At 51.7% G+C, this 22,784-nt stretch overlaps 1 protein-coding gene across 1 annotated transcript in view; it reads right to left on the reverse strand.

Moving 5' to 3' along the window:
• The window catches only part of lrp1ba (low density lipoprotein receptor-related protein 1Ba), a 228,376-nt gene that overhangs the window by 80,240 nt on the left and 125,352 nt on the right, over window positions 1–22,784 (reverse strand). The window contains exons 33-46 of the mRNA XM_035520966.1: window positions 19,551–19,691; window positions 18,220–18,345; window positions 17,975–18,106; window positions 16,982–17,116; window positions 16,778–16,907; window positions 15,947–16,073; window positions 15,585–15,730; window positions 15,244–15,368; window positions 14,223–14,594; window positions 10,841–11,030; window positions 7,740–7,944; window positions 5,292–5,484; window positions 1,902–2,027; window positions 821–949 (exon numbers count right to left, since the gene is read on the reverse strand). Of these exons, the coding sequence (XP_035376859.1) occupies window positions 821–949; window positions 1,902–2,027; window positions 5,292–5,484; window positions 7,740–7,944; window positions 10,841–11,030; window positions 14,223–14,594; window positions 15,244–15,368; window positions 15,585–15,730; window positions 15,947–16,073; window positions 16,778–16,907; window positions 16,982–17,116; window positions 17,975–18,106; window positions 18,220–18,345; window positions 19,551–19,691 (2,277 nt within the window). The remainder of the gene's footprint in view (window positions 1–820; window positions 950–1,901; window positions 2,028–5,291; window positions 5,485–7,739; window positions 7,945–10,840; window positions 11,031–14,222; window positions 14,595–15,243; window positions 15,369–15,584; window positions 15,731–15,946; window positions 16,074–16,777; window positions 16,908–16,981; window positions 17,117–17,974; window positions 18,107–18,219; window positions 18,346–19,550; window positions 19,692–22,784) is intronic.

The raw sequence follows: 22,784 nt of genomic DNA on the forward strand, positions 1-22,784 counted from the left end.
GCACCAATCAAGAGCAGTGTGGACAGGCCATGGGCGGCCACGGGACCTCAGGTCCAGGACCAGTTCTCACGCCGATCTACCGGCTATCGCCCCTTCCTTGACGCCCTTGGAAACAAGACCTCGGATCTCTCCGGACCACTGTTTCCTAAAATAACACGAACACTCTGCTTCCCCGCCGCCCATCTGAATTCAGCAGACGTCTGAACATCACAGAACCACTTGAGTTTTTAAACACCCCCCCCGCCGCCTCTCCTCACTGCAGTCCGTCATGGCAGGATGTGTGGCGCGCAGGTAAAAAAAATCGCCCTGGACGGGAAAACAGCGGAGCGTTTCCATGCGCCGCCCTCCCTTTATTAACGGGCCTCCGCGTGTTGCCGCGGGCGATTGCTCGCCCAGGGAGGGTCGGGCCCCACCTGGACGAGCAGATGTTTGCCTTGCAATGAGACTCGCGAGAGGGAGCGCGCGATCCGCCCTGGGCTCGCTCCGGGGCACGACTTCTTCAGACCCCGCGCTCGGTGGAGTCGAGGATGCGGGGTTTATGATGACGGCATCAAAATGCAGCCCGTTATGCCTGTGTATTCACCCCCAGGTGAAACAGAACCTGCTGTATGACATTCCCTCACGTCAAGAGGAGAAGTCTAGGGAGGTGTGAAAACATTAGCTCCCCCCAATACACCCCCCCTGCCTCGCTCTCTCCTCCTATCTCTTGCCTCACCCTACCTAAGATTCCCTGCACGGCCGTCGGCTCCACGCTGGCTCCCAGGCGCCGATGTACGGCGAGATCGAAACAAAATCTGTAATCCCGAGACGGAGTCCTCACCGCAGAACTGCCTCTTCTCGTCTGACTTGTCCCTGCAGTGGGCGATGCCGTCGCATGTGAGCTGGTAGTCGACGCACTCTCCGTTTGTACACTCGAAGTCCGAGCGACGGCTGCAGGATGAGTTCGCAGCTGCGGGGTAAGAGGCGCAGAGGGACATGCCTTGTGTCAGCAGGGTGAAGAACGTGCCCCTCCCCTTATGGGAACCTCCAGTGATTAAATGCGTTTAATCACTGTCCTGACATTACAGATGTCACATGTCACTGTGTAACATAGCACATCTCCATGTTATATTACGCATCGCCAGTAATATCACTCTAGAACGTCACCACATTGTGTTAAAAGTCACCTAAACATTTAACGTATGGTAAAGTCACTGTGCTGCACTACAAATTACCCGTAAGAATACACGGCACTCTGTAAGATGACATACCAGCCCAATACACTACACATCACTCTGTAAGATTATGTGACAACCTGAAACATCACACCTGAGGGCACTCTTAAATTAATCTTCACCCTCCTAAATCGACCTTTCCTTAATTACACTCTCCACATCTTGCGCTCGCGCCCCCCCACCCATGCACACGGCATCCGCATCCTCCACGCGTCAGCCCCGTAACCTCGGGCGGTGCGACTGAGCTGAAGCAGGAGACTGGGGGTGGAAGGAGACAGAGCAAAGCGTGGTTGAATCCGACTGTAAAGAACGACAAAGCCTCCATGCCTTTCAGGTGTTGAAGGAATTCCCCATTTAATCAAGGAGCAAAAAAGTGAAGAAACCCCCCCCCCCCCCAAACAAAAAACAACTCCAAAAAAAGTGGCAGAAAGTGATGAAGGAATCTAGAGGGTAAAGCAAGTGAGAAAGAAAACAGAAGGGAACCGGCAGTTAGCTGAGTGAGAAAGAGGCAGAGAGAGAGAGATGTACAGGGCACGGAGGGGACGCAACAGCATGGAGAAAGAGAAATTTGGGGAGAGAGAGAGAGAGAGAGAGAAGGAGGGAAAGAGAAAGAGAATTATTAAGTAGAATTAGGGGATGAAAGCCAAGACAGGAGACAGAGACAGAGCGGGAGCATGCAGGACTTACATACACATCTGTTATCATCCAGTAACATCCGTTCCCCTCGACATCCGCAGGTCACCGTGCCGCTCGGGGTCAGGAGGCAAAGGTCGTGGCAGCCTCCGTTATTCACGTGACAGGGGGACGACTCACCTGGAACCAGAAGACGACAGCTCTCAGAGGCCGAGGTCACGGGCCGCCAGCACCCCGCCAGGCGTCAGCCAGGCCCGGAGAGGACAGGCTCCAGTGGGAGCCACGCCCACAATCCCCATGCTGGTGCCCAGCGCTCCAGGAAGGGGAGGGGCTACTGGCGCCAGGCCTTTTGTCTGCTAAGCTACGGCTCCGCCGAGACGGACAACCGCGAGCGAAAAAACAACGCCGGCGAGAGCCGAACCCTGGTTCAAAAAAACATCTCGTATTGAAGTCTAGTAAAACAAAACAAAAAAATGCCCATCTTTCTGCAGGTGCAGTAAACACCCGGAGCGATAAACTGCAGGAAATCAGCACAGACAGCCAAAATAAGACAAAATATACAAGGAGACAACCTGAAGGAAATCGGCAAGGACTGACAATGCAGGTAAGCCCATAGCAGCGCTATAATGTGTCTGACATTTGTGGAAGAACGTGGGCAGAAGAATACGGCGTTTTACGACTGATAGCTTCTGGCCAAACGCGGCATTACATGTGACGATGGCTACCGGGCGTCACTGGGATGAAGACGAGTCTTCCTCACAAACAGGGGCGTGTCGCGTCTCTAGCAGACATGCGGGCTCGCGTCAGGTCCGTTGGGGCGGTTGAAGCCGGGTGCTGATGCTTGGCCTATGTTAGATTTGCGATCTACATGCCCTGGTGCTGGAAGAGTGAAATCACTCAAGATGCTGCACTGCCAGAAGACCATGGTTAGGCATGGTTAGGGTTGCAATATAAACACACACACACACACACACACACACACACACACACACACACATTTTTGAAAGGCATTCTTCAGACCACATTCTTCAGGTCACAGTGTTTCTACACAATAACAGAAGCAGGCACACACAAGCATTCACACACACACACACACACACACACACACACACACACACACCCTCCTTGAAGGGCAGTGTGGCAGGGTCCTCTGTGGGCGTGTGTTTGAACTGTACTCAGCACAGGCAGTAGCTTGGAGAGCTATGAGCCTTGTCTGCTCTGAGCAGCAGTGGAGGCACACACACACACACACACACACATACACACACATGCCCTCGAGCACACGCTTTTGGCCTGCTGAGTGTGTCCATCTGTGCACACACGCCTACACACAGCCAGACAGACGCGCGGAAAGCACATTCTTCTGCACGTATGCGAGCGCACGCGCGCACAAGCACTTGTGCGGGGCCGTCATGTGCGCTGAACATATTATGCAGGCATGCACACCAGTGCACGGTGCCAGACTGCCACTGCGGCAACACAGGCAACAGACACTCCACGGCCAGCTCCTATGCTTCCAGCTTCATATGGAATTAGACTTGGAATAATGTTAGCGTGCAGTCCGTGCTGGCCCGTGACATTCACAGGAAGCTTGGGGGGGCTTCTTTCTAGTGGTCAGAGCTCGCTAGCCAATCCAGGACAGTGTGTTTGTGTGCGCATCTCTCTTCGTGTGTGTGTGAGATCCTGATGTGTGTTCGCTGTGCACTTCCAGGCCTGTGTGGCTACACAGATAAACCAAAAAAAAAAAGTCCCATAAGTCATCTGTTCAGCACAGATAGTGAAGACAGTAGCCACAGAGGTCCAAAACTCCACGGTGTGTTGGGCAGACAAAATCATCTATTTGCGCTTGGGAGATCACATTTTGAAAGAAGCTTTCTTTTCCAAACCACATGGACTGCTCCAATGAATTTGAGATCTACACGGCTCACACAGTCACCTGTGCGCATGACACAGTAAACTCTCTTTGGTCAAACAGCCTCTTCTGTTTGGCTACTGCGAGAGAACTGAAGTTCCTCCTAAGATCCTCCTAAAATGCCTTTCCAGTTCTCGCTGTGAAGCACACATGGAACAAAAGCTTCCTTTCCGTCCAGGAAATGGCACAGGATACCATGCGTGTTGCACATAACTGCTCTTTTCCCTAGACGCCTCAGACTTTGGAATTCCATAGCTCTATAGTTAGATGGTTTGAGTTTCCCCTTAGTGGTCGTATCGATAAATACGTCCCTGGCTCAGTCCCACCGGGGTGAACGGACTCCGCTGCGCCATGGGTGGCAACGCCGGCGAGCGTTGGATTTCGTCGCCAGTTCCTGGACCTTGATTGGTGCCATGGCAAACTTGGTTACCATAGAGCAGACAGTGATAGGGGAGAGAGGGAGTTGATCAGGCAGTACTGTAACGCTCCCCAGAGCAGACAGAGGGAGGGAGAGCTCGTGTGGAGAAATTAGAACGGTGCGGCACGGCGTTAAAAACTTCAGGCTGAAAGATTTCATGCTGCATTTGTGCTTTTTGTGAATTCGCTGGTAAAAACCTCACGGAGGGTGGTATCATTTTAAAAGAGCACACAGTGGCATCTAGGGCAATTATCACCGTAGTGCCACGTAGACTAGTTAATCTACAGCAGTACCTCCCCGGGGCTGCTTGCTCTACCCAATTGCTTGCACCGTTCCCTATTCGGGAAAGCTGACGGGATTGGTTATGATGACGAGGAACAATGCCTGCTCCTACCTCCTCCACGCGACAAGAAAACAGATGTAGTTTCAGTTTAGATTGAATTCAGGCTCTCCTGGCGAAGCTGGAAAACATGACAAAGAAATATATTAAGCTAAACACACACACACACAGCATGTCCAGTCAGTTGGCGGCACCGCTGTGAGTGTTCCGGCTGTGCGAGTGTTCCGGCTGTGCGAGTGTTCCGGCTGTGCGAGTGTTCCGGCTGTGCGAGTGTTCCGGCTGTGTGAGTATTCCAGCTGTGCGAGTGTTCCGGCTGTGCGAGTATTCCGGCTGTGCGAGTATTCCAGCTGTGTGAGTGTTCCGGCTGTGTGAGTATTCCAGCTGTGTGAGTATTCCAGCTGTGCGAGTATTCCAGCTGTGCGAGTGTTCCAGCGGTGTGATTTGTCCAGCTGTGTGAGTGTTCCAGCTGTGTGAGTAATCACACTTTTTGTACGCTTGAAGCAGGAGCTACATGGAGGCGGAAGCTGTGGTTGGAGCACAGCTACCTGAAATGCTCACGACTGCCTCACACGTTCTGGAAAATGGAATACCCATTTTCAAAAATCTACCTCACCTCTGCAGCTTCATCCACTACCACTGCCTTTTTAATTTAGACACACACACACACACACACACACACACACACACTCACACACACACTCACACACACACACCCACAGACGAGAGACGAGAGAGATTAAGTGGACAGAGACAGATTAAGTGGAAATGGCTCACAGCTGTGTGTATCGTTGGCCACAGCAGCAATGCCCATTGGTTGCTGAAGGAGGTCGCCTATGACAACCGTCATGTCTGCTCCGGTTAGCTTATCGGCACGCATGACCGCCCTCCGCTCCCAGTCCGACCAGAACAGGAAGTCTCCGTAAACCACCAGACCGAAGAACGTTCCTAGCTTTCCCTTCAGAATCACCTGCAAAGAGGCAAGACATAAAAAAACAGGAACAGAGGATGCATCCAGGATTGAGTTATTTCTGCTTGTACGCAGTGCTTGCACTTTTTTACAGTTTATTCATTCATTCAAAATTTGCATTTCTTTAACTCCTGAGACTGGACACCAGCGGTTTAAATACAGACGATGAAGAAAACAAACCATTACATGTAGCAGGTGAGCTTAACTGTACAGCATACGCTCACAGTCCCCCAAAACACAAGCTGTACGGTAAAAACGTTAAAGCGCCAGGCAGGAGACGACGGGTTACTCACGCTGCCAGCTGCTGGTGGAAGAGCAGCGTCACAGAACACACACACACACACACACACACACACACACACACACACACACACACACAAATGCACACATGCACATTTGGAGCCCTTTCCACCAAACTACTGAAGTGACGGTCATGTGTAATTAACTTTTTTGCATGCTTAGCTCCTCCCACTGCAGTAGGCGTCGTTCATGGGCTACAGCTACCACGGGGGTGCAGGGGGGCAGTGGGATCGCTGGGTGTTGCATAAACTGGGATTTTGTTTGTTCCCTTTCTGCTTTTCCTGACTCCATTCTTACATCATTTAGGTGTCACATACATCATGCCTACTGTGTAGCTTTCTGCCCATTTAAAATGTGCACCCGTGCATATGAGCGCACACACACACACACACAGACACACACACACACACACACACACACACACACACACACACACACACACACACACACACACACAGGGCGGGTTTTAAAGGACTGGCTTCCTGAATGTCACCCTACACTGCTCCCTCTCTCTCTCGTCTTTAGCTCCATATACTTTCACTCTGTCTGGAGGATAAAACATACCAGCTTTGACATTTTGACACTGAAGCCGTAATCTGGTATGACCCTCGTGACGAGCGCACAACCACCCCCCTCTACCCCGACGCCCCCATCCCCCCACTCCCGTTTCCTGTCTAAACGCGTAACTTATAGTCTGAAGATGGGTGGAGGGGAAGGCTCCAGCCACGAGCCAACTCTATAACACCAGCTCCACGGTCGTCACCTCCGTAACTCTCCATGTCCATTAGGAGAAAGACTACGCAGGCTTTCTCACACCAGGTTATTCCTTATTTTGGGATCCGTTACATATCTGGGTGCTGGTTTTCCTTTTTATCTCACAACCAACTTTTTAACTTTGAATCATGTCGACGAAACATTGACTTTGGTTTGTTCCAAAAATGTGATTCACGCTGCTTCCTGTACTAGACGGGGTCTCTGCTGGTGCACCTCCAACAAGAATGACAGCAGGTGGATGGAGCGGGAAAGAGGCTTGGGAGGATCAGCGGTTAACCGGCCCGGAGCGGATTCTCGCGTGTTCCGGGTTCGCCTTCGAGACGCCCGGGCGACGTCTGTCCGGCAGGTGTCCTCCAGGCGAACAGACGACCACGGGACACCCTCGGCCCACATCCCTGCACCGACACCCTCCCCAGCGGGGAGGTCTGCTCCCCCCACAGCAATTCTCACTCTTTAATTGGAAAGTTGGCAGGGCAGCCCATCATGCCGTTCCCCCACTAGGCATTTGCTGGGAGTGCCGGGGTCTGGGAGGATGCTTCTCCGGCTCCCTGCTGCGGACGTGCTGCCTCGTGGGGGAGGCAGCCGAGACAGGAGCTGCGCGCGGGGACCAGCGCTAACCGCTCTATTCCTTTACCACTAGCTTTCCTTTCCCTGCCCAGACGGCGTTCTCACCTCGCTGCCAATTCCCACCTGCTGGCTGGGTATCGCGCTCCCGCTCTGGGAGAGGAAATCTGAGCGCCCGCTTCTTTCAAGATGGGCTTGAAGGAGAGCGTCAGTGGCTGAGTGTGTGATGGCACTTCCGCCGTTCAGTTCTATCCTAGCGGACTGACGTGGCGGCTCGCGGTCTGACAGGCAGGCGTGGCGGCTCGTAAAAGCCCCATGACGTACGAGTGCCGATCTGCACGCGTGGGACGTGTGCCTAAGAGAAGCCTGAAGGGTTAAAGTCTCAGAGTGCGTTCAGCGATGACACAAGAAGCTGGTTGCTCACTCTTATTCACGCTGATTAATGGCTACACCTCCACTCCAGCCTGGACCTCTTTACCTTCCGCTCCGTCTTACCGCCTCTTTACAAAACAGGAAACGGAGTCACAAAAGCCTCAAGATGTTTCAGTCCTACCGGCCTTTCGGGCCACGCTAATGCACCAGTTCTCCAGGGCAGCACAATGGCGTCGGGCACTCACGTATCGGTGCGAGCCGTCGTAATCACACCTCTCCACAGAGCCTAGGCTGTCATCGGAGAAGTAGAGCTTCTCGGCGTGGTGGTCAATGGTCAGCCCATTAGGGGCGAGGACGCGCTCGCTAACAACCAGCCGGACGTTCCTCCCCGAGAGGGTCGATCTCAGGACGCCCGGCCTCTTCTCGTTCCAGTTAGTCCAAAACATGAGGCTGAAGTTTGATGAGCAGAGGGAAGGGCAGAAAAGAAAACACCATTAAAACGGAGATCACACACGCTGTAAAACGCACGCTGTAAAACGGAAGCGGGGTGGTATAGAAGAAGCGCCATTAACACCTGGGTCTAAAGAGAGGATGGTGGAGCAAAATGCAAACATTCTTACCCTGCTAGTTTCTTGCCATTTGCGTTAAAGCCTAAATACTGAGCTAGAATACGCTCGGCTTCCTTTCATTGGCCTCCTTAAAACATTTCAGGGTTTCAAGACTCAGGCTTTTTCATGAACACAATGGGGAAAGGGTGAATAACGTTTTTCTGTTTGGATTTAAATGTCAGATAGTGGATGGTTTATTCAACCTTGTTTTTATTTTTTGGTGGGTTTTTGCATTTCTGATCTGTCAAAACATCTAAATAGCATCAGCTAATACTTTGTGCTTTGTAGGGAATTGTTTTCAGCTGCTCAAGCTGTACCTTAGAGAGCTGCCGCACGTCAACATTAGCCTTCTCTACGCCTCAATCTGCTGTGTGTTTTCCATCAAGCGCGTGAGGAAAGGTGACGTGTTACTGAGCCTTGGAGTGGCAGACTCCGCAGATGAGGTGTGACCACTGCCTGTGACGCTGGCAGCCCCAGAACTAACAGTGGTGACTAAGGCTAACAGGCGGCTGCTAGCACACGGAGAGCCGGAGACGGTGTCGGAGGATGACACGGCAGCACAACCCCCACGGGAGCACGCCGTCTCCTCGCATCGCTCCGCCGCTCAGTGTCGCAGTGAAACTGCAACAGTTATGAAACTGCTTTACAGAGACAAAACACTGTCAACAGGTTCTCTGGATGTGTTTAGCCTGAAAGTGAATGCACATATAAAGCCACAGAAGACTCTGGGTGAGTAACTGCAGTGTACTGTAGTAAGAGATGTAGAGATATTCAACATTTAAAGTGAAGTACACAAGGTTTCCAGAGAAACAAAACGTTTTGGACATTCCACGGGGACATTCCTTGGGGACATTCCACGGGGACATTCCAAGAGTGTAGATCAGATCTTTTTCTTTGAGTTTCCTAACTTCATTGCTGCCATGGCAACAACTGGCAATGCTAACAGATATGTCAATAATAGTGTCCATTAGGATTAAAATGCCTTGACACTGGGAATGACAAATCTTTAATTCTGATGGTCTGAATGTGTTCGACAAACAGACCAGCGAGACTTCTCTTGGTTTCTCCAATATGAAGCTGATTACATCTCTTACAGGTAACACAGTAGACAAACTCCCACAGTGATGTGTGAGCAGGGATGGGTGAAGATGATTGATTATTTCATGCCAGTTATTTTAGAGGCTAATAAATGTAGATGTAGCACATCTAGATGGGTTGTAGGCTGCAGTAACACAGTTATTATCTGAATGGGCATTTATTTCACTCTTAATGAACATGTCTTTGATGTTTTAGACTAGTGGAGGCTCCCTTAAAAGGGACATAGTCTCTGCCTCTTCCTGGAGGATCCTTAAAAAAGTGTTAGGAAACCCTCAGTTCCGAAGATGATGAAAATATTCACACATTTCCATATATAAACTTGCACAGCTGATGAAGGACCTCTGTCCGAAACATCCTGCATCTTTGAAACTTTGGGTGCTTTACTACAGCTTTGAACTCACTTTCTCTTTGTAAAAAAAAAAAAAAAAAAAAAAAAAAAAATATATATATATATATATATATATATATATATACACACATACACACACACACACACACAGACACACACACACACACACACAGAGAGACCCTGGTATTGGAATAACCATTTAACCTAATTTTTAGTCTTTGCTGAACATACAATTCCTGCATAAAACCAGTACTTTTGATACCAGTGATAAAATTCCCTTTGACAAAAGAGCATTAATAAAAAGTCAAAATTAGGAGCGAATGCATACTTGGTTTCAAGAGCTTAAATCGAAATGACAGCATTAAACAAAATAAAAGCTCCACCTATTGACAAAATAAGACGATTAGAAACCTACACTTCACACGTACAAAATAAAAGTCTGAAAAACACCCTTTAATGAAGTGCATGGAGCTTAGGGCAGGAGTGAAGTGGCTGGCGGAGTTGAAAAGGAAGGGTTCAGTCTAATACCCGCTCCGCTGTGGCGCCTCATCCTCACAGGTCACGCCATTTTAAATCCCACGTCTTCATTAACCGCGGAGCCTTCGGAAGGGAAATTAATGTGCCGCATGTTGTATCGCATCTAATTACCGTGCCATAATTAGTGTATCGCGTTCTTAATTGACCTCTGGAAGAGACACACTTCACAACCGCAATTTCAGCCTTGGGTAATTTGGAGGAGATTCACGTTCCCAAGCATGGATGAGCGAGATGGAGCTGGGAAATCAGATGAGGTTTTAGACGGCATGAAATGTGCATCTATCGCGCCGGCTAACGCGCCGGTGTCCAATACGTTGGCAAGACGTATAGTGGGGTAAATGAGATGCAGAGTTCACATCAACACTTACAGAAATACACTCTGAAAGTCCCATTAATTGGACATTATATTTCTCTCCTTGCCTTACCAGTTAGACATTAGTCATTACCGGAACACTACAAAGCTCTCCTGGGAACACGTCGTTTCGAGCAGGAAGAGACCCTGGCCAGGTTTCCTAACGCCACCGTAATGACAGCATAATGGCAAAACAGAATGACTGGATAGTTATGACTTCATGACCTAAATGTGGTCTCGTGCGCTTAATTTAGTGTCAAAAACTCTACTGTTGGGAGTTCATTTGCGCACATCAACTGCTAGATCAAACAGCATCTCACCCTCGCAGGGAAACGGGATGTGTGTGTGTGTGTGTGTGTGTGTGGGGGGTGCTCTGGGGGGTTTGGGGTGGGGGTCACTCACTTTTGGCACTCGTCCAGGGCAAGCGCGCGCGGGCGGTCGTCCTCAGCCATGCGCACTACGGCCTGCCGGCGGAAGGCGGCAGCTCTGGACTGGTCCAGCGTGTGGCGCGTGATAGTGGCCTTCGCGGGGTTCGTCCAGTACAGGGTGTCCCAGCCACGGTGGTATGCCAGGCCTTCCACCGATCCCACATCTGCGCAGAACACCAGATCCTGAACCGGCATGCGTGGGCACGTGCAAATGCATGGTCATTAGCCCATCACAGCTGTGCTAATAGCAGCGTTCCAGCCATGACGGTGTTTCAGGCATTTGCAACGCTATGTAGAGCACACATAAAGCAATAAAGAAACGCTGAAACAATTTCTGGAATCGATAAAGCTTTTTGTACATCTGACTTAGTATTAAATCATATATCCAATTTAATATTTATAATAATTTAGAAAAAGTATATAAAACTATACATAAACGTGCGATATGAATTGCAAAAACTCCTCTGTAGATTTCTCTGGAAATCTCTGGAGATTTGGAAGACTGGCAGCCTGCAGGCTGTGAAGGCCACGACGTATTGGACCCCCATCGACCCATAACACACGGCGCCGATCGACGCATCAGCCGACAGGAAGAGCCGCGTGGGCACAGAGGCCGCGTGAGATGGTGTGGCAGGACGTATCTGCCTGATGTGCTCAATTAAGCCGTTATCTGACTCGGGCGTTCTGGTGTTCACTGGCCTGAGTAAGCAGTCACGACACCTTTTTCCCAGACGCAGGTTATGACACCGTGACACCGTGCAATACGTCAATGTATAAACGGGTTTTGAGCGTGCCGATGTTCAGGGAGCGTGACTGAGGTTCACTGTAATCGGTTTATCAGAAAATGTTTAGTTCCTTTCTCAGAAAGGAAATATTCCGTTTTTTGTGTGGCGTCTTCGTGGTCTTTGTTATTGTGCGTCACGAGGGCTCTGTGAAGTTACAAGGATCCAAAGGAGGTAGGTCATTTGGAGAATCTGAACACACCTTTAATAGATTTTTTAAGCAAACTTTCATTCTGCAGTTTACAATACGGTTCAGTGTGTATATGGATGGGTGTGCACGTGTGTGTGTGTGTGTGCACGTGTCTGTGTGTGTGAAGAGAAGAGCTGTCGGACCACCTCCTGCCTGTAATCTGTCATCCTCTCAGTAACGGAGGAAGCTTCACCCTGTAGACATGCAAAAGCCCCCCCCCCCTCTCTCTCTCTCTCGCTCTCTCTCTATCAGCAGAACAATCCCAAGGTCCACATTTAGATCAGCTATTAATATATGATAATAGATTAATATAATTAATACAGACACCATCTCTCTCACTCTCTCTCTCTCTCTCTCTCTCTCTCTCTCCCTCCCTCCTTTTCTCCATCTCAGCAGAGCCATTGTGAGGTTTGGTTATTTTATTATCATTCATACAGACAGATGCTATTCCTCTCGCTGTTGCACACACAGCAGTGCGGTCTTCATTTAGCGAGCATCTTTTATCACCATAGGCCCTCTCTGTCTCCTCGTTCTTTCTCATACTGTCTTTCTCTCTCTCTCTCTCTCTCTCCCTCTCTCTCTCTCTCTCTCTCTCTCCCTCTCTCTCTCTGTCTCTCTCTCTCTCTCTCTCTCTCTCTCTCTCTCCCTCTCTCTCTCTCTCTCTCTCTCTCTCTCTCTCTCTCTCCCTCTCTCTCTCTGTCTCTCTCTCTCTCTCTCTCTCTCTGTCTCTCTCTCTCTCTCTCTCTCTCTCTCTCTCTCTCCCTCTCTCTGTCTCTCTCTCTCTCTCTCTCTCTCTCTCTCTCTCTCTCTCTCTCTCTCTCCCAATCTCTCCAGCTTTCTCTTTTTCATTAAATCACCGTTATGCCGCTGGCCTTCTCGTGACCAGGCTTTTCCGCGACACAGCAACACGGGACATTCGTTAAAAGCGAAACCTGCGGCACCCGGCGCCTCCGAAGCACGTACCCGCTGACGACGGTCTGGCTTCTGTCAATTTCCCACGTCTCTGCAGCACCACGCAGGGCCGGAGGAGCAGGAGAGTCCGACAGAACGCCTGTCTGGCATGTTGTCAATAACTCCCGACGTTTCGGTCGCGAAAAGGAAGCCCTACGACAGAGGAGGGGGACGGAGCACAGGACAGGTCTGGCAGAGCGGCGAAAATCGAGTTAAGCGCCGCCACAGACCCTGACTCGAGCGGGGGGGGGGGGGGGGGGGCGGTTTAAGGCGCGGAGGACAAGCCTGTATGGGACCGGAGCAGCGTGGGAAGTGAGAGTGAGATTAGACGAGTCGGGCGTGACTGAACGGAGGTGTTTCGCCTGTGTGTGTGTGTGTGTGTGTTTGCATTGGCGGGGTAAGGGGGGGTTTGCTTGAGCAGGTAAAGTCTCTACACACGCTCACTCCTGATCCGACAGGAGAGAACCTGCAGGAGAGATTAGTGGTTAGGCAAAGCGACGTGTTTGCGCGCGGAGTACCCATGATAGCCCAAGCCACGCACGTGTGCTTCTCTTGACCACAGACGCACGGCCGAAACACGACACCAGAAGCAATTTTAGTGCAGCCAATATGGCCGCCGGGAAAAACAAAACAAAACTGCAGTTCCCATCAGCCACTGCACGTCCCCCCCCCCCCCCAAATATAGCGCACGGGCGGTGGGGTTAAGCACAAGGTGGAGGCGCGGACTCGCCCTCGTCAGACAGGCGTAGCGCCAACCCCACGCCCATCCATCACCCAGAACTGCAGCTGGCAGTCCCGCGGCTCGCCGGGTTAATTACCAATTGATTAAGAGAGACGCGTGGCGATCCTGACAGGGTTACGGCGCGGCGCGGCACGGGAGCCCGAACGAAGTGCCCCGTCAACACCTGGGATGACCCTTCCTGTCGCTCTCCGCCCATAACGACGTCTTAACGACCTCCCTCTGCCCATCTAACAAGACCCGCGGCAGTAACAGTGATTCAAATCTCAGTTAGGTGCATCAACAAACACCGAAGACGCACGATCAGACATATTGATCTTTTTTTTTCCCTTCGGAAAACAGACGTTAGAGTAGGAGGAAATGGTCTTTCTTCCTCTGAGGGCAGATTACAGGGAGAGATTATATGGAGAGACTACAACAGGAGATTATGGTCCGGAGAGTTCATGGCAACGGTCCAGCCTGGTCCTTGGTACCATGCGCTGCACTACATTTTCAGCTTTCCCTTGTTCAACACAGCTCGCTCATCTCATTAAAGTGACCTGGGGAGGTCAGACGAGGGCAGCGGACTGAGAGAAAAAAAAAGTTTAGTGACTGCGACATGCATTGCCGGAATTCCCGGAACTCTGCCAGAATTCCCAAAACGGCGTTCGGACAAAAAAAAAGAGCAAGCCGACTGCGGCGTGCCAGGCCTCACCTCCGACCAGCACGCGGTGGCCGGTCCAGTCGTCATGGACCACTTGGATGTTCCCATAATGCACGTCGCTGAGAAAGATGCGGTTGGTGCCGCCGGCGCCCCGACCGTGGTCGAAGGCCAGCGCGACGATGTCCTTGAAGTAGGCGGGGTTCTCGTAGGGGCGGACGGGCGCGCCGTGACGGGCGCGGGGGTCCAGGTGGGCGCTGCGCAGGACGCTCCGCTCGGAGAAGAGCAGGTAGCCGCCGTAGGGGAGGCAGGCGTGGCCGTCCGGCGCCAGGGAGCCGTGAGCGCAGGAGCAGGTCTTCACGCCATCGCCGAGGTAGAAGCAGAGCTGCCCACAGCCCCCGTTGCCCCGGCCGCACGGGTTCGTGCCTGGGGGAGAGGAGAGACACAAACGCACACACGCACACACACACACACACAAATATTAGCTGCACTTTAGACTACAGCTATCACTGTCTGAAAACACGAGTGGTAAGATTACAATCACAACAACAACACTTATTCAACTACATCATCTGCTTTTCTATGTCCTTCCGTCCGTCCGTCCAGAATCTGATGTTTCCGACTGTAAATTTCCGACTGGAGGTTCCTCGTTTCTGGTGAGTCACCATGAACCCGTGTCCTGATCAAATTTCACAGCTTTGACAACAGCTTTTTTGGTCTTGTTGCTGCTACTGCTGTTTCTGGATCAGCCAAAGTGAACGTGAATGAGCAGATTAAGTAGGAGTAACGGAGCAGGACGGGGCTGTGCGCTTTATCTGGACCTTCTGAACAGTAGGAAACAGGTGTGTGAATGTGGGCATTAATCACTGACTCCACCCTCCCACCCCCCATACACTGGTGGGGTAATTAACACAGCACTGATAAACCCCACCGGAGCATGACGCATAATATTTTTAACGCTGTCATGTAAGTGGTGGGGGGGGGTGGTGTTTGATAAATGAGCCCATTCTGGAAGAGGGGCTTCACTGAAGAAGCAGCCAGGAGCAGAAGGGAATGAAGACGTTAAAACCTCAACCTTTCTCCCGGGCCCGGTTAAACACTTTCACATCCCGCAGGCTGAGGCCCAGTCCGCTCCGGATGGTGCTGGCGTGCGTGGCGTTGCTCTTTGGGGCACGGCGGATGGAGCCGTTGGCGTAGGCCCTGGCACAGGAGAGACGTGGGAGCTGATCAGTGGCCAAATCGGCAGACGCGCGTCACAGAAAACGATGAGAGCGTTCGCCCCCGCCCCCGGAGGCGACGCCTAGCTGGAACAGACACGCTAACCGACATGGCCGTCTCCGTCGTCCGAGAGACGGATGGTGAGCGGTTAGAGTGGGGTGACCGAGGTCCGAGGCTGTTTGAAGAGAACCAAATCACCTGTCAGTCCAGTAGAGGTGAGGGCCGAAGACGGCCACGGAGAGCAGGTCTGCGGACGCCAGCACCACCTCCCGACGCTCGCCGCCGTCCAGGCTGGCGCGCTCCAACTTTCCGGCGCGAGCGTCACACCAGTAGAACGTGTCTTCCTGCAACGGAAAGAGAAGCTCGGGTAAGCGGGGCCGGAGGTGCGGCTCGGTCCGGATGAGGGCCGAGCGCCGCCTGGAGGACAACGGCGTGTGTTCCGAGCCCGTCCCTGGAGATCCAGCTGTTCCAACGCGTCTCCCCTGTCAGGGTTTGACGGTGCCGGATCTCCAGGAGCGGGGTCGGGCTCTTTTCTTCTCCACAGTGGGAGAGGAGCAGACCTGGTAGTCGACGGAGACGCTGCTGGGCCAGCCTACTCCGGAGCTGACCAGGACCGTCCGCCGCGACCCGTCCAGACGGGATCTGCTGATTCTGGGGTTCTGGCCCCATTCTGTCCAGATGAGGATCCTGCAGAGAAGAAGCAGTGTGCGTTTACGGCGCCCCCCTCAACCCCGCTATGCTGCTTCCTTTCTCCGCTCGGCTCACTTCGTCTTGGGTTTCGAGAAGGTCTGAGATATCCTCGGGTGTCTCCTCGCGGTATAGATCATGCATCATAATGCGCAAATCATTACAGCACACGTTTAGTCGCGTGCCTTCGGGTTGGATTAAAACATCATTTAAAGACAAAAAAACCATAAGTAATCAGTGATTTGTGTTTAATAGAATCTCGCTGGATTACATGGAGGACATTTATCTTTAGTGTGATAAATGTTCCATGTCAGGAAGGAGCTCAAATGAGTCTAATTAATTTCCCGGGCCGAGGGTTTTTACTGACCTTAGGCTGTAGAGGGAAGACGAGGCGGGGCTGGGAAATACCAGCTCTGTCTCGCACGCCACCGTTCCCTGACAACGGGACCACCTAAGGGGTCCCGCGCCGTCGGAACGCTCGGCCCCGGCCCATGCGGCGCGGTTACTGGGGAGGGGTCGAAGGCGACCGGCAGTTCCACGTGGCCCAACACTGCACGGTGTCGCCGTGGCGCCCCCGGGTCAGATGTGTCCCGGGGAGGACTATGCCAACTGCACGGTTTAGATCCCTTTGGCCGTAGCCCAAGGGATTTTTTTTCTGGAGTATGAGCTGACTGAGCTACGCGCGGATCGAATGCGGCACGCACCCTTTGAGCGGGTGAACGGCAACGGCCCGAGGCTGGTCCAGCCCGTCGGAGATCAGCGTGGTCCGGTGCCGGCCGTCCAGCTGGGACGCCTCAATGAGGTCCGAGCCGTGGTCCGTCCAATATAGGTTACCTTTGGGGGATAAGGGCAGGTGACGTCGCAGGTACCAAAGGGAATGGTCTAAGAGGGGAGGAGGAGACACGTACCAGCCAACCAATCCACGGCCAGGCCATCGGCCCCGCCTACGCCGCCGCCCACCACAACCTCCCTCCAGGTCTGGTCCCGGGCAGCGCGGGAGATTTTGTTGGAGCCCAAATCCGTCCAGTACAAGGTGTCGTTCCCTGCGAGGCATTGGCATTGGTCCATGTTAAAACCTTTTGGGAACATTTTTTTCCCGTTTTTTTTTCTTAGTAGGTCATAAGGACATAAACAAGAAAAGAAAAATTGATGAGATGAAATAAACTAAGAAAAAACTAATTCCTCACCTACATTCCCGTTCACTTCAATACTGATGCCTTAATAAATTATGGCCCAAATAATACAAGATGGCAGATAACGAAAAGTGCATTCGTTTTATTTCAGTTTATTCTTATTTATCTTAATTTAAAATCTATCTGAGGCTAAAAAAGCAAAGCCTTATTTCTTCTGTCTGATTCAACGTCCAATTCCACTCTGGCATTTGCTTCGATCATTTCTGCTCTTGCACGTGTTTGGACCCGCGAGTTTGGACCCAGCGTGTGTCTGACTCCCGAGACGCTTGCGTCCCAGAGCTATGTTAGCGCGACGACTAAGTTTTGCTGCCATTACTCAGCTTTCATGATTGCAGTGAAGGAGGTCGTTGCAAAAAAATACTCACTCTTTTAAAAACTTCACTGAAAGGAAAAGGAGAAGAACCGCCTCCCCGGAATCTCCCCGGAATCTCGGGCCTGTGCTATTTACGTTAATGTTGACTTCCGATAACCGGTCGTCAAATAATTAATCGGCTTAAAGGTTTGGGGTGTACGTGTGCCTGTCGGCTGTGCGCCGTCAGAGCGGGGCGATGTGTTTAAATCCCACATCGTTACCGAGAATCGTTCCGAGGGATCATTACGACAAATCATGATGAATTGGGCCCGGGGAAAGGTGGGGATTGGATCCGGGCTCGTCTGAGTGGACCCCTTACACGGAATCAGGTCCTCTCCCAGCTCCGGCCTGCTCACCTGCGTGGTAGTCCAAGCTGGCCGCCAGCGAGGTGCCCAACATGGGTGTCAGCACGTCACCGCCATCGCCGGGATCCAGCCCGATGCCCCGGATCCCCTCGTGAGTGGAGAACAGCAGGAAAGAGCCCACTCCTGTCCAAATCGCCGCACGGTGGTACACACGCGCGTTACACCACGGCGCACAAAGGAGTGCTTTGCTGAATCTTTGTTGTGAATGCTGAGCTGAAGCGAGGTGAGGTGTTCACCTTGGCACGTGGCGCGGTCCGGCCGGAGTCGGTAGCCTGTCGTGCATGTGCAGGTGTGGCTGTTCTCCGACGTTGGCAGGCAGAGCTGGGAACAACCCCCGTTATTTACTGCACACGGGTTCTCACCTGAACACACAACACGAGACACTGGACTGTACACGTGTGTGTATACATGACCAAATAAAGATTTCCTTCTTAATCTTAACATGCAGTCTCACCTGAACACGCTACATGGGACACGCATGCAGTCTCACCAGTCGTACTCATGACCACACAGATTCAGTTCACTGTATGATGAAAACCCTTATCCCAAATACAGGGTTAACTTTTACTTCAGTTCACTCATGCGTTACACACAAAATGTAAACCCCCGAGGCCACTTTAAGCACAGCTTGCATATAGTACACACACAGACACTCACACACACACATACACACACTCTCAGCTCAAGTTTGGACCCTTTATCAGGGACACCCGGTCAGTTCATCTCAGGTACAGTAATGAAGGCAGCCTCTTCTGCCCTGTGCTCTGTGTCACAGAGATAAATGGCAGAGCTAATTGGATTGTGGAATCTGTGGGGGCTGGGAAAAGATTTACCTTAAAGACTCCTTAATTGCCATTCTTTATCCTAATGAACCCGCCGCTGAAATAAATGCCCCTCGCTCGGAGGTGCCACACAGAAGGACCGGGATGGAGGCCCTCCCCCAAACCAGAATGAAGCTCCGACCCTGTGCTTGCTGCCACACCACTAAGAATGCTGGGAACCGTGCTGGCCGCTGCTTAGATGTGAAAACTAATGCCTTGTGAAACTCTAACGGTTTGACATCTCATTTATATAAACGTCTCATTCATATAAAAAACGTTACCTCGCATTGTACAGCTTTCATGTTCACATTTTCTAATCAGCCAAGCTCTTGGCCCGCACCGCAACACGGCGTCGGCTGGGATCGAATCCCTGAAGCTCCGCCCGCGTTCCCCGAGCACTGAGCTCCTGGCGACTCAGTCACCTCAATTGCTCAGCGCGGATAAATCAAGCAACAGAGAACCAGGGCTATCACCGGCATTTACGACACAGGCATACTGCCTTCAGGATAAACATCATCACTGAATAGATGAACGCAGATGAATCGATTTGGTGAACAACACTTTGTCTGAACGGTGTTTTCTTTCCTGAAGGCTTTCAGTAAACTAGCTGCTCTGAGAGAGAAGGAAAAATGCCCCCGGTTTGGGTGGAGGGAATTGGGACGGACCCACGCCCACACCCACACCCACACATGCACACTCACACCCACACTCACACACTCACACACACAGACACACACACACATTACCTTTCTGCCCATCTTTGTCATAGAGTCTGAGCTGCACCACCCCGTGGGTCTTGGTCCTGAGAACAGCCTTGTTCTGTCCATCTCTCTTGCTCGCGGTGCCCACCTGCGCCAGTACATCGTCCGCCCACCACAGCCTGCTCCCTGAGAACCGACGGAGGCCCGACTTTTAGTCAGAGGGCTGGCGGAAACCTCACATTACTACAGCCACAAAGCACTGAAGCAGAGCTGCTCTGAACTGCTGGCCGCTGCATCCTAACAAAGTCTGTCGGGCTCTAACACAGAGCACACAGGCTTTTCTCTCGACCAGAGGGAAGAAAAGATTGAAATGTAGGAGTAGCTCACTACTCCACTACCTCTATTCACTCAGACGTACTCCACTACCTCTATTCACTCAGACGTACTCCACTACCTCTATTCACTCAGACGTACTCCACTACCTCTATTCACTCAGACGTACTCCACTACCTCTATTCACTCAGACGTACTCCACTACCTCTATTCACTCAGACGTACTCCACTACCCCTATTCACTCAGACGTACTCCACTACCTCTATTCACTCAGACGTACTCCACTACCTCTATTCACTCAGACGTACTCCACTACCTCTATTCACTCAGACGTACTCCACTACCCCTATTCACTCAGACGTACTCCACTACCTCTATTCACTCAGACGTACTCCACTACCTCTATTCACTCAGACGTACTCCACTACCTCTATTCACTCAGACGTACTCCACTACCTCTATTCACTCAGACGTACTCCACTACCTCTATTCACTCAGACGTACTCCACTACCTCTATTCACTCAGACGTACTCCACTACCTCTATTCACTCAGACGTACTCCACTACCTCTATTCACTCAGACGTACTCCACTACCTCTATTCACTCAGACGTACTCCACTACCTCTATTCACTCAGACGTACTCCACTACCCCTATTCACTCAGACGTACTCCACTACCTCTATTCACTCAGACGTACTCCACTACCTCTATTCACTCAGACGTACTCCACTACCTCTATTCACTCAGACGTACTCCACTACCTCTATTCACTCAGACGTACTCCACTACCCCTATTCACTCAGACGTACTCCACTACCCCTATTCACTCAGACGTACTCCACTACCTCTATTCACTCAGACGTACTCCACTACCTCTATTCACTCAGACGTACTCCACTACCTCTATTCACTCAGACGTACTCCACTACCTCTATTCACTCAGACGTACTCCACTACCTCTATTCACTCAGACGTACTCCACTACCCCTATTCACTCAGACGTACTCCACTACCCCTATTCACTCAGACGTACTCCACTACCTCTATTCACTCAGACGTACTCCACTACCTCTATTCACTCAGACGTACTCCACTACCTCTATTCACTCAGACATACTCCACTACCTCTATTCACTCAGACGTACTCCACTACCTCTATTCACTCAGACGTACTCCACTACCCCTATTCACTCAGACGTACTCCACTACCCCTATTCACTCAGACGTACTCCACTACCTCTATTCACTCAGACGTACTCCACTACCTCTATTCACTCAGACGTACTCCACTACCTCTATTCACTCAGACGTACTCCACTACCTCTATTCACTCAGACGTACTCATACATAATTGATAATAATCTCCCTCCTGGCTGAGTAACACAGGGGAGCGTGAGAAGGGAAAAAACAGGGTTAATTAGGTATTAATATTAAAATAAGAAGTACAAGAATCGGAGAGCGAGGAAACAGGGGAGTAGGGAGAGACAGAGAGAGAGAAAGAGTGAAATTAAAAGAGCCAGAGAGAGAAGTGAGAGCGAGAGAACGAACCATTAGCTAAGCAGTGTCTTCATCGGCTCTCAGGAAGCTTGCGGCACTCAGCTACGTCCTCAGCGTGATGTCCATCTGTGCACCCACCACGGCCACTGCGCTGGCCCCGCCCCCGATCGCACTGGCCCCACCCCTCCGGCGAGCCGGTCCCTCCCCCTCCATAATGGAGAAAGCCACTCAGAAAACGCTTGCTGCTAAATGAATGTGAAAGAGGCCGAATCGAAGTGCGACGTGTAATAAGCTGAACGAGGGCTCGGATGACCGCTGGAGCCTCAGGGCTCGCGCAACGTCTTGTGCTTCACGGGCTCCGACGCAGACACACGTTAATAAGCGTCTCCTGTAGTGTGGACAGTGCCCGTCCCGCCAGCCGTTACAGACTACAGTCACTCTAATGAGGGGATGAGTGTGCTGACAGCAACCAAATCACCCTAAATGAGGAAGGTAAACAATACCAGGCATTGTTCTGTATGTGTGTGTGTGTGTGGGTGTGTGTCAGCAGAAAAAGAGACAAACTCTGACCCAACGCTTCATTAATTCCTGCCTGTCTCTTACCATTAGAGGTGCCGAGTGGTTGGATGTCACTCAACAGATTAAATTCTCCCTGAAAACGTGATTACGGAGCTGTCTCTGACCCCATGAGAGGGTGGAAAATTAAGTGAACATGAAGTTAGTCTAAAAATGAGCTTCGCAAGCGCACGCTAATAATGCGCGCTGGAAGAACCAGTATGTTGTGCTTTTCTTAACAGAGCGTTAGGGGTCTTAGGATAGAGTGGTCCAGGCAGGAAGCTAGACCACGTGGGCCAATGGGTGGGTGGGAGTGGGGGGTGTAATTTTGTGACAGAGTGACCCAAACAGGAGGCCAGTCCGTGTGTCCCAAGGGCCGACCCCAGGCCCGGGGCTACTGACGCGGAACCACATGGGGGAGGGAGCACAGCCCCAACCAGGTGCCACCGCGAGAAAGTGACCTTGTGCCGGAGGCGTGCAGGCTCTGGCATCCCCGTGTGAGAGCGCTGTTCCCCTTCAGCGACACGCCCGACCCCCGGGTCCTGGCGCGGGAAGTCTGACGGGGCGTTCCTGCTCTCCCTGGCCTCAATAGTCTCAGTAAGGGAAGGTTAGGAAAATGACTTTCGCTTTAGCGGAGATGGCCTACCAGGCCGCTCTTTAGAAAGGTGACAGAGAGAGAGAGAGAGAGAGGGAGAGAGAGTGATCGAGAGAGAGAGAGAGTGATAGAGAGAGAGAGAGAGAGGGAGGGAGAGGGAGAGGGAGAGAGAGAGAGAGGGAGAGAGAGAGGGAGAGAGAGAGAGAGAGGGAGAGAGAGGGAGAGAGAGAGAGAGAGGGAGAGAGAGGGAGAGAGAGAGAGAGGGAGAGAGAGAGAGAAAGGGAGAGAGAGAGAG

This window comes from Electrophorus electricus, chromosome 21 (genome assembly GCF_013358815.1).
Source record: "Electrophorus electricus isolate fEleEle1 chromosome 21, fEleEle1.pri, whole genome shotgun sequence".
Taxonomy (NCBI): domain Eukaryota; kingdom Metazoa; phylum Chordata; class Actinopteri; order Gymnotiformes; family Gymnotidae; genus Electrophorus; species Electrophorus electricus.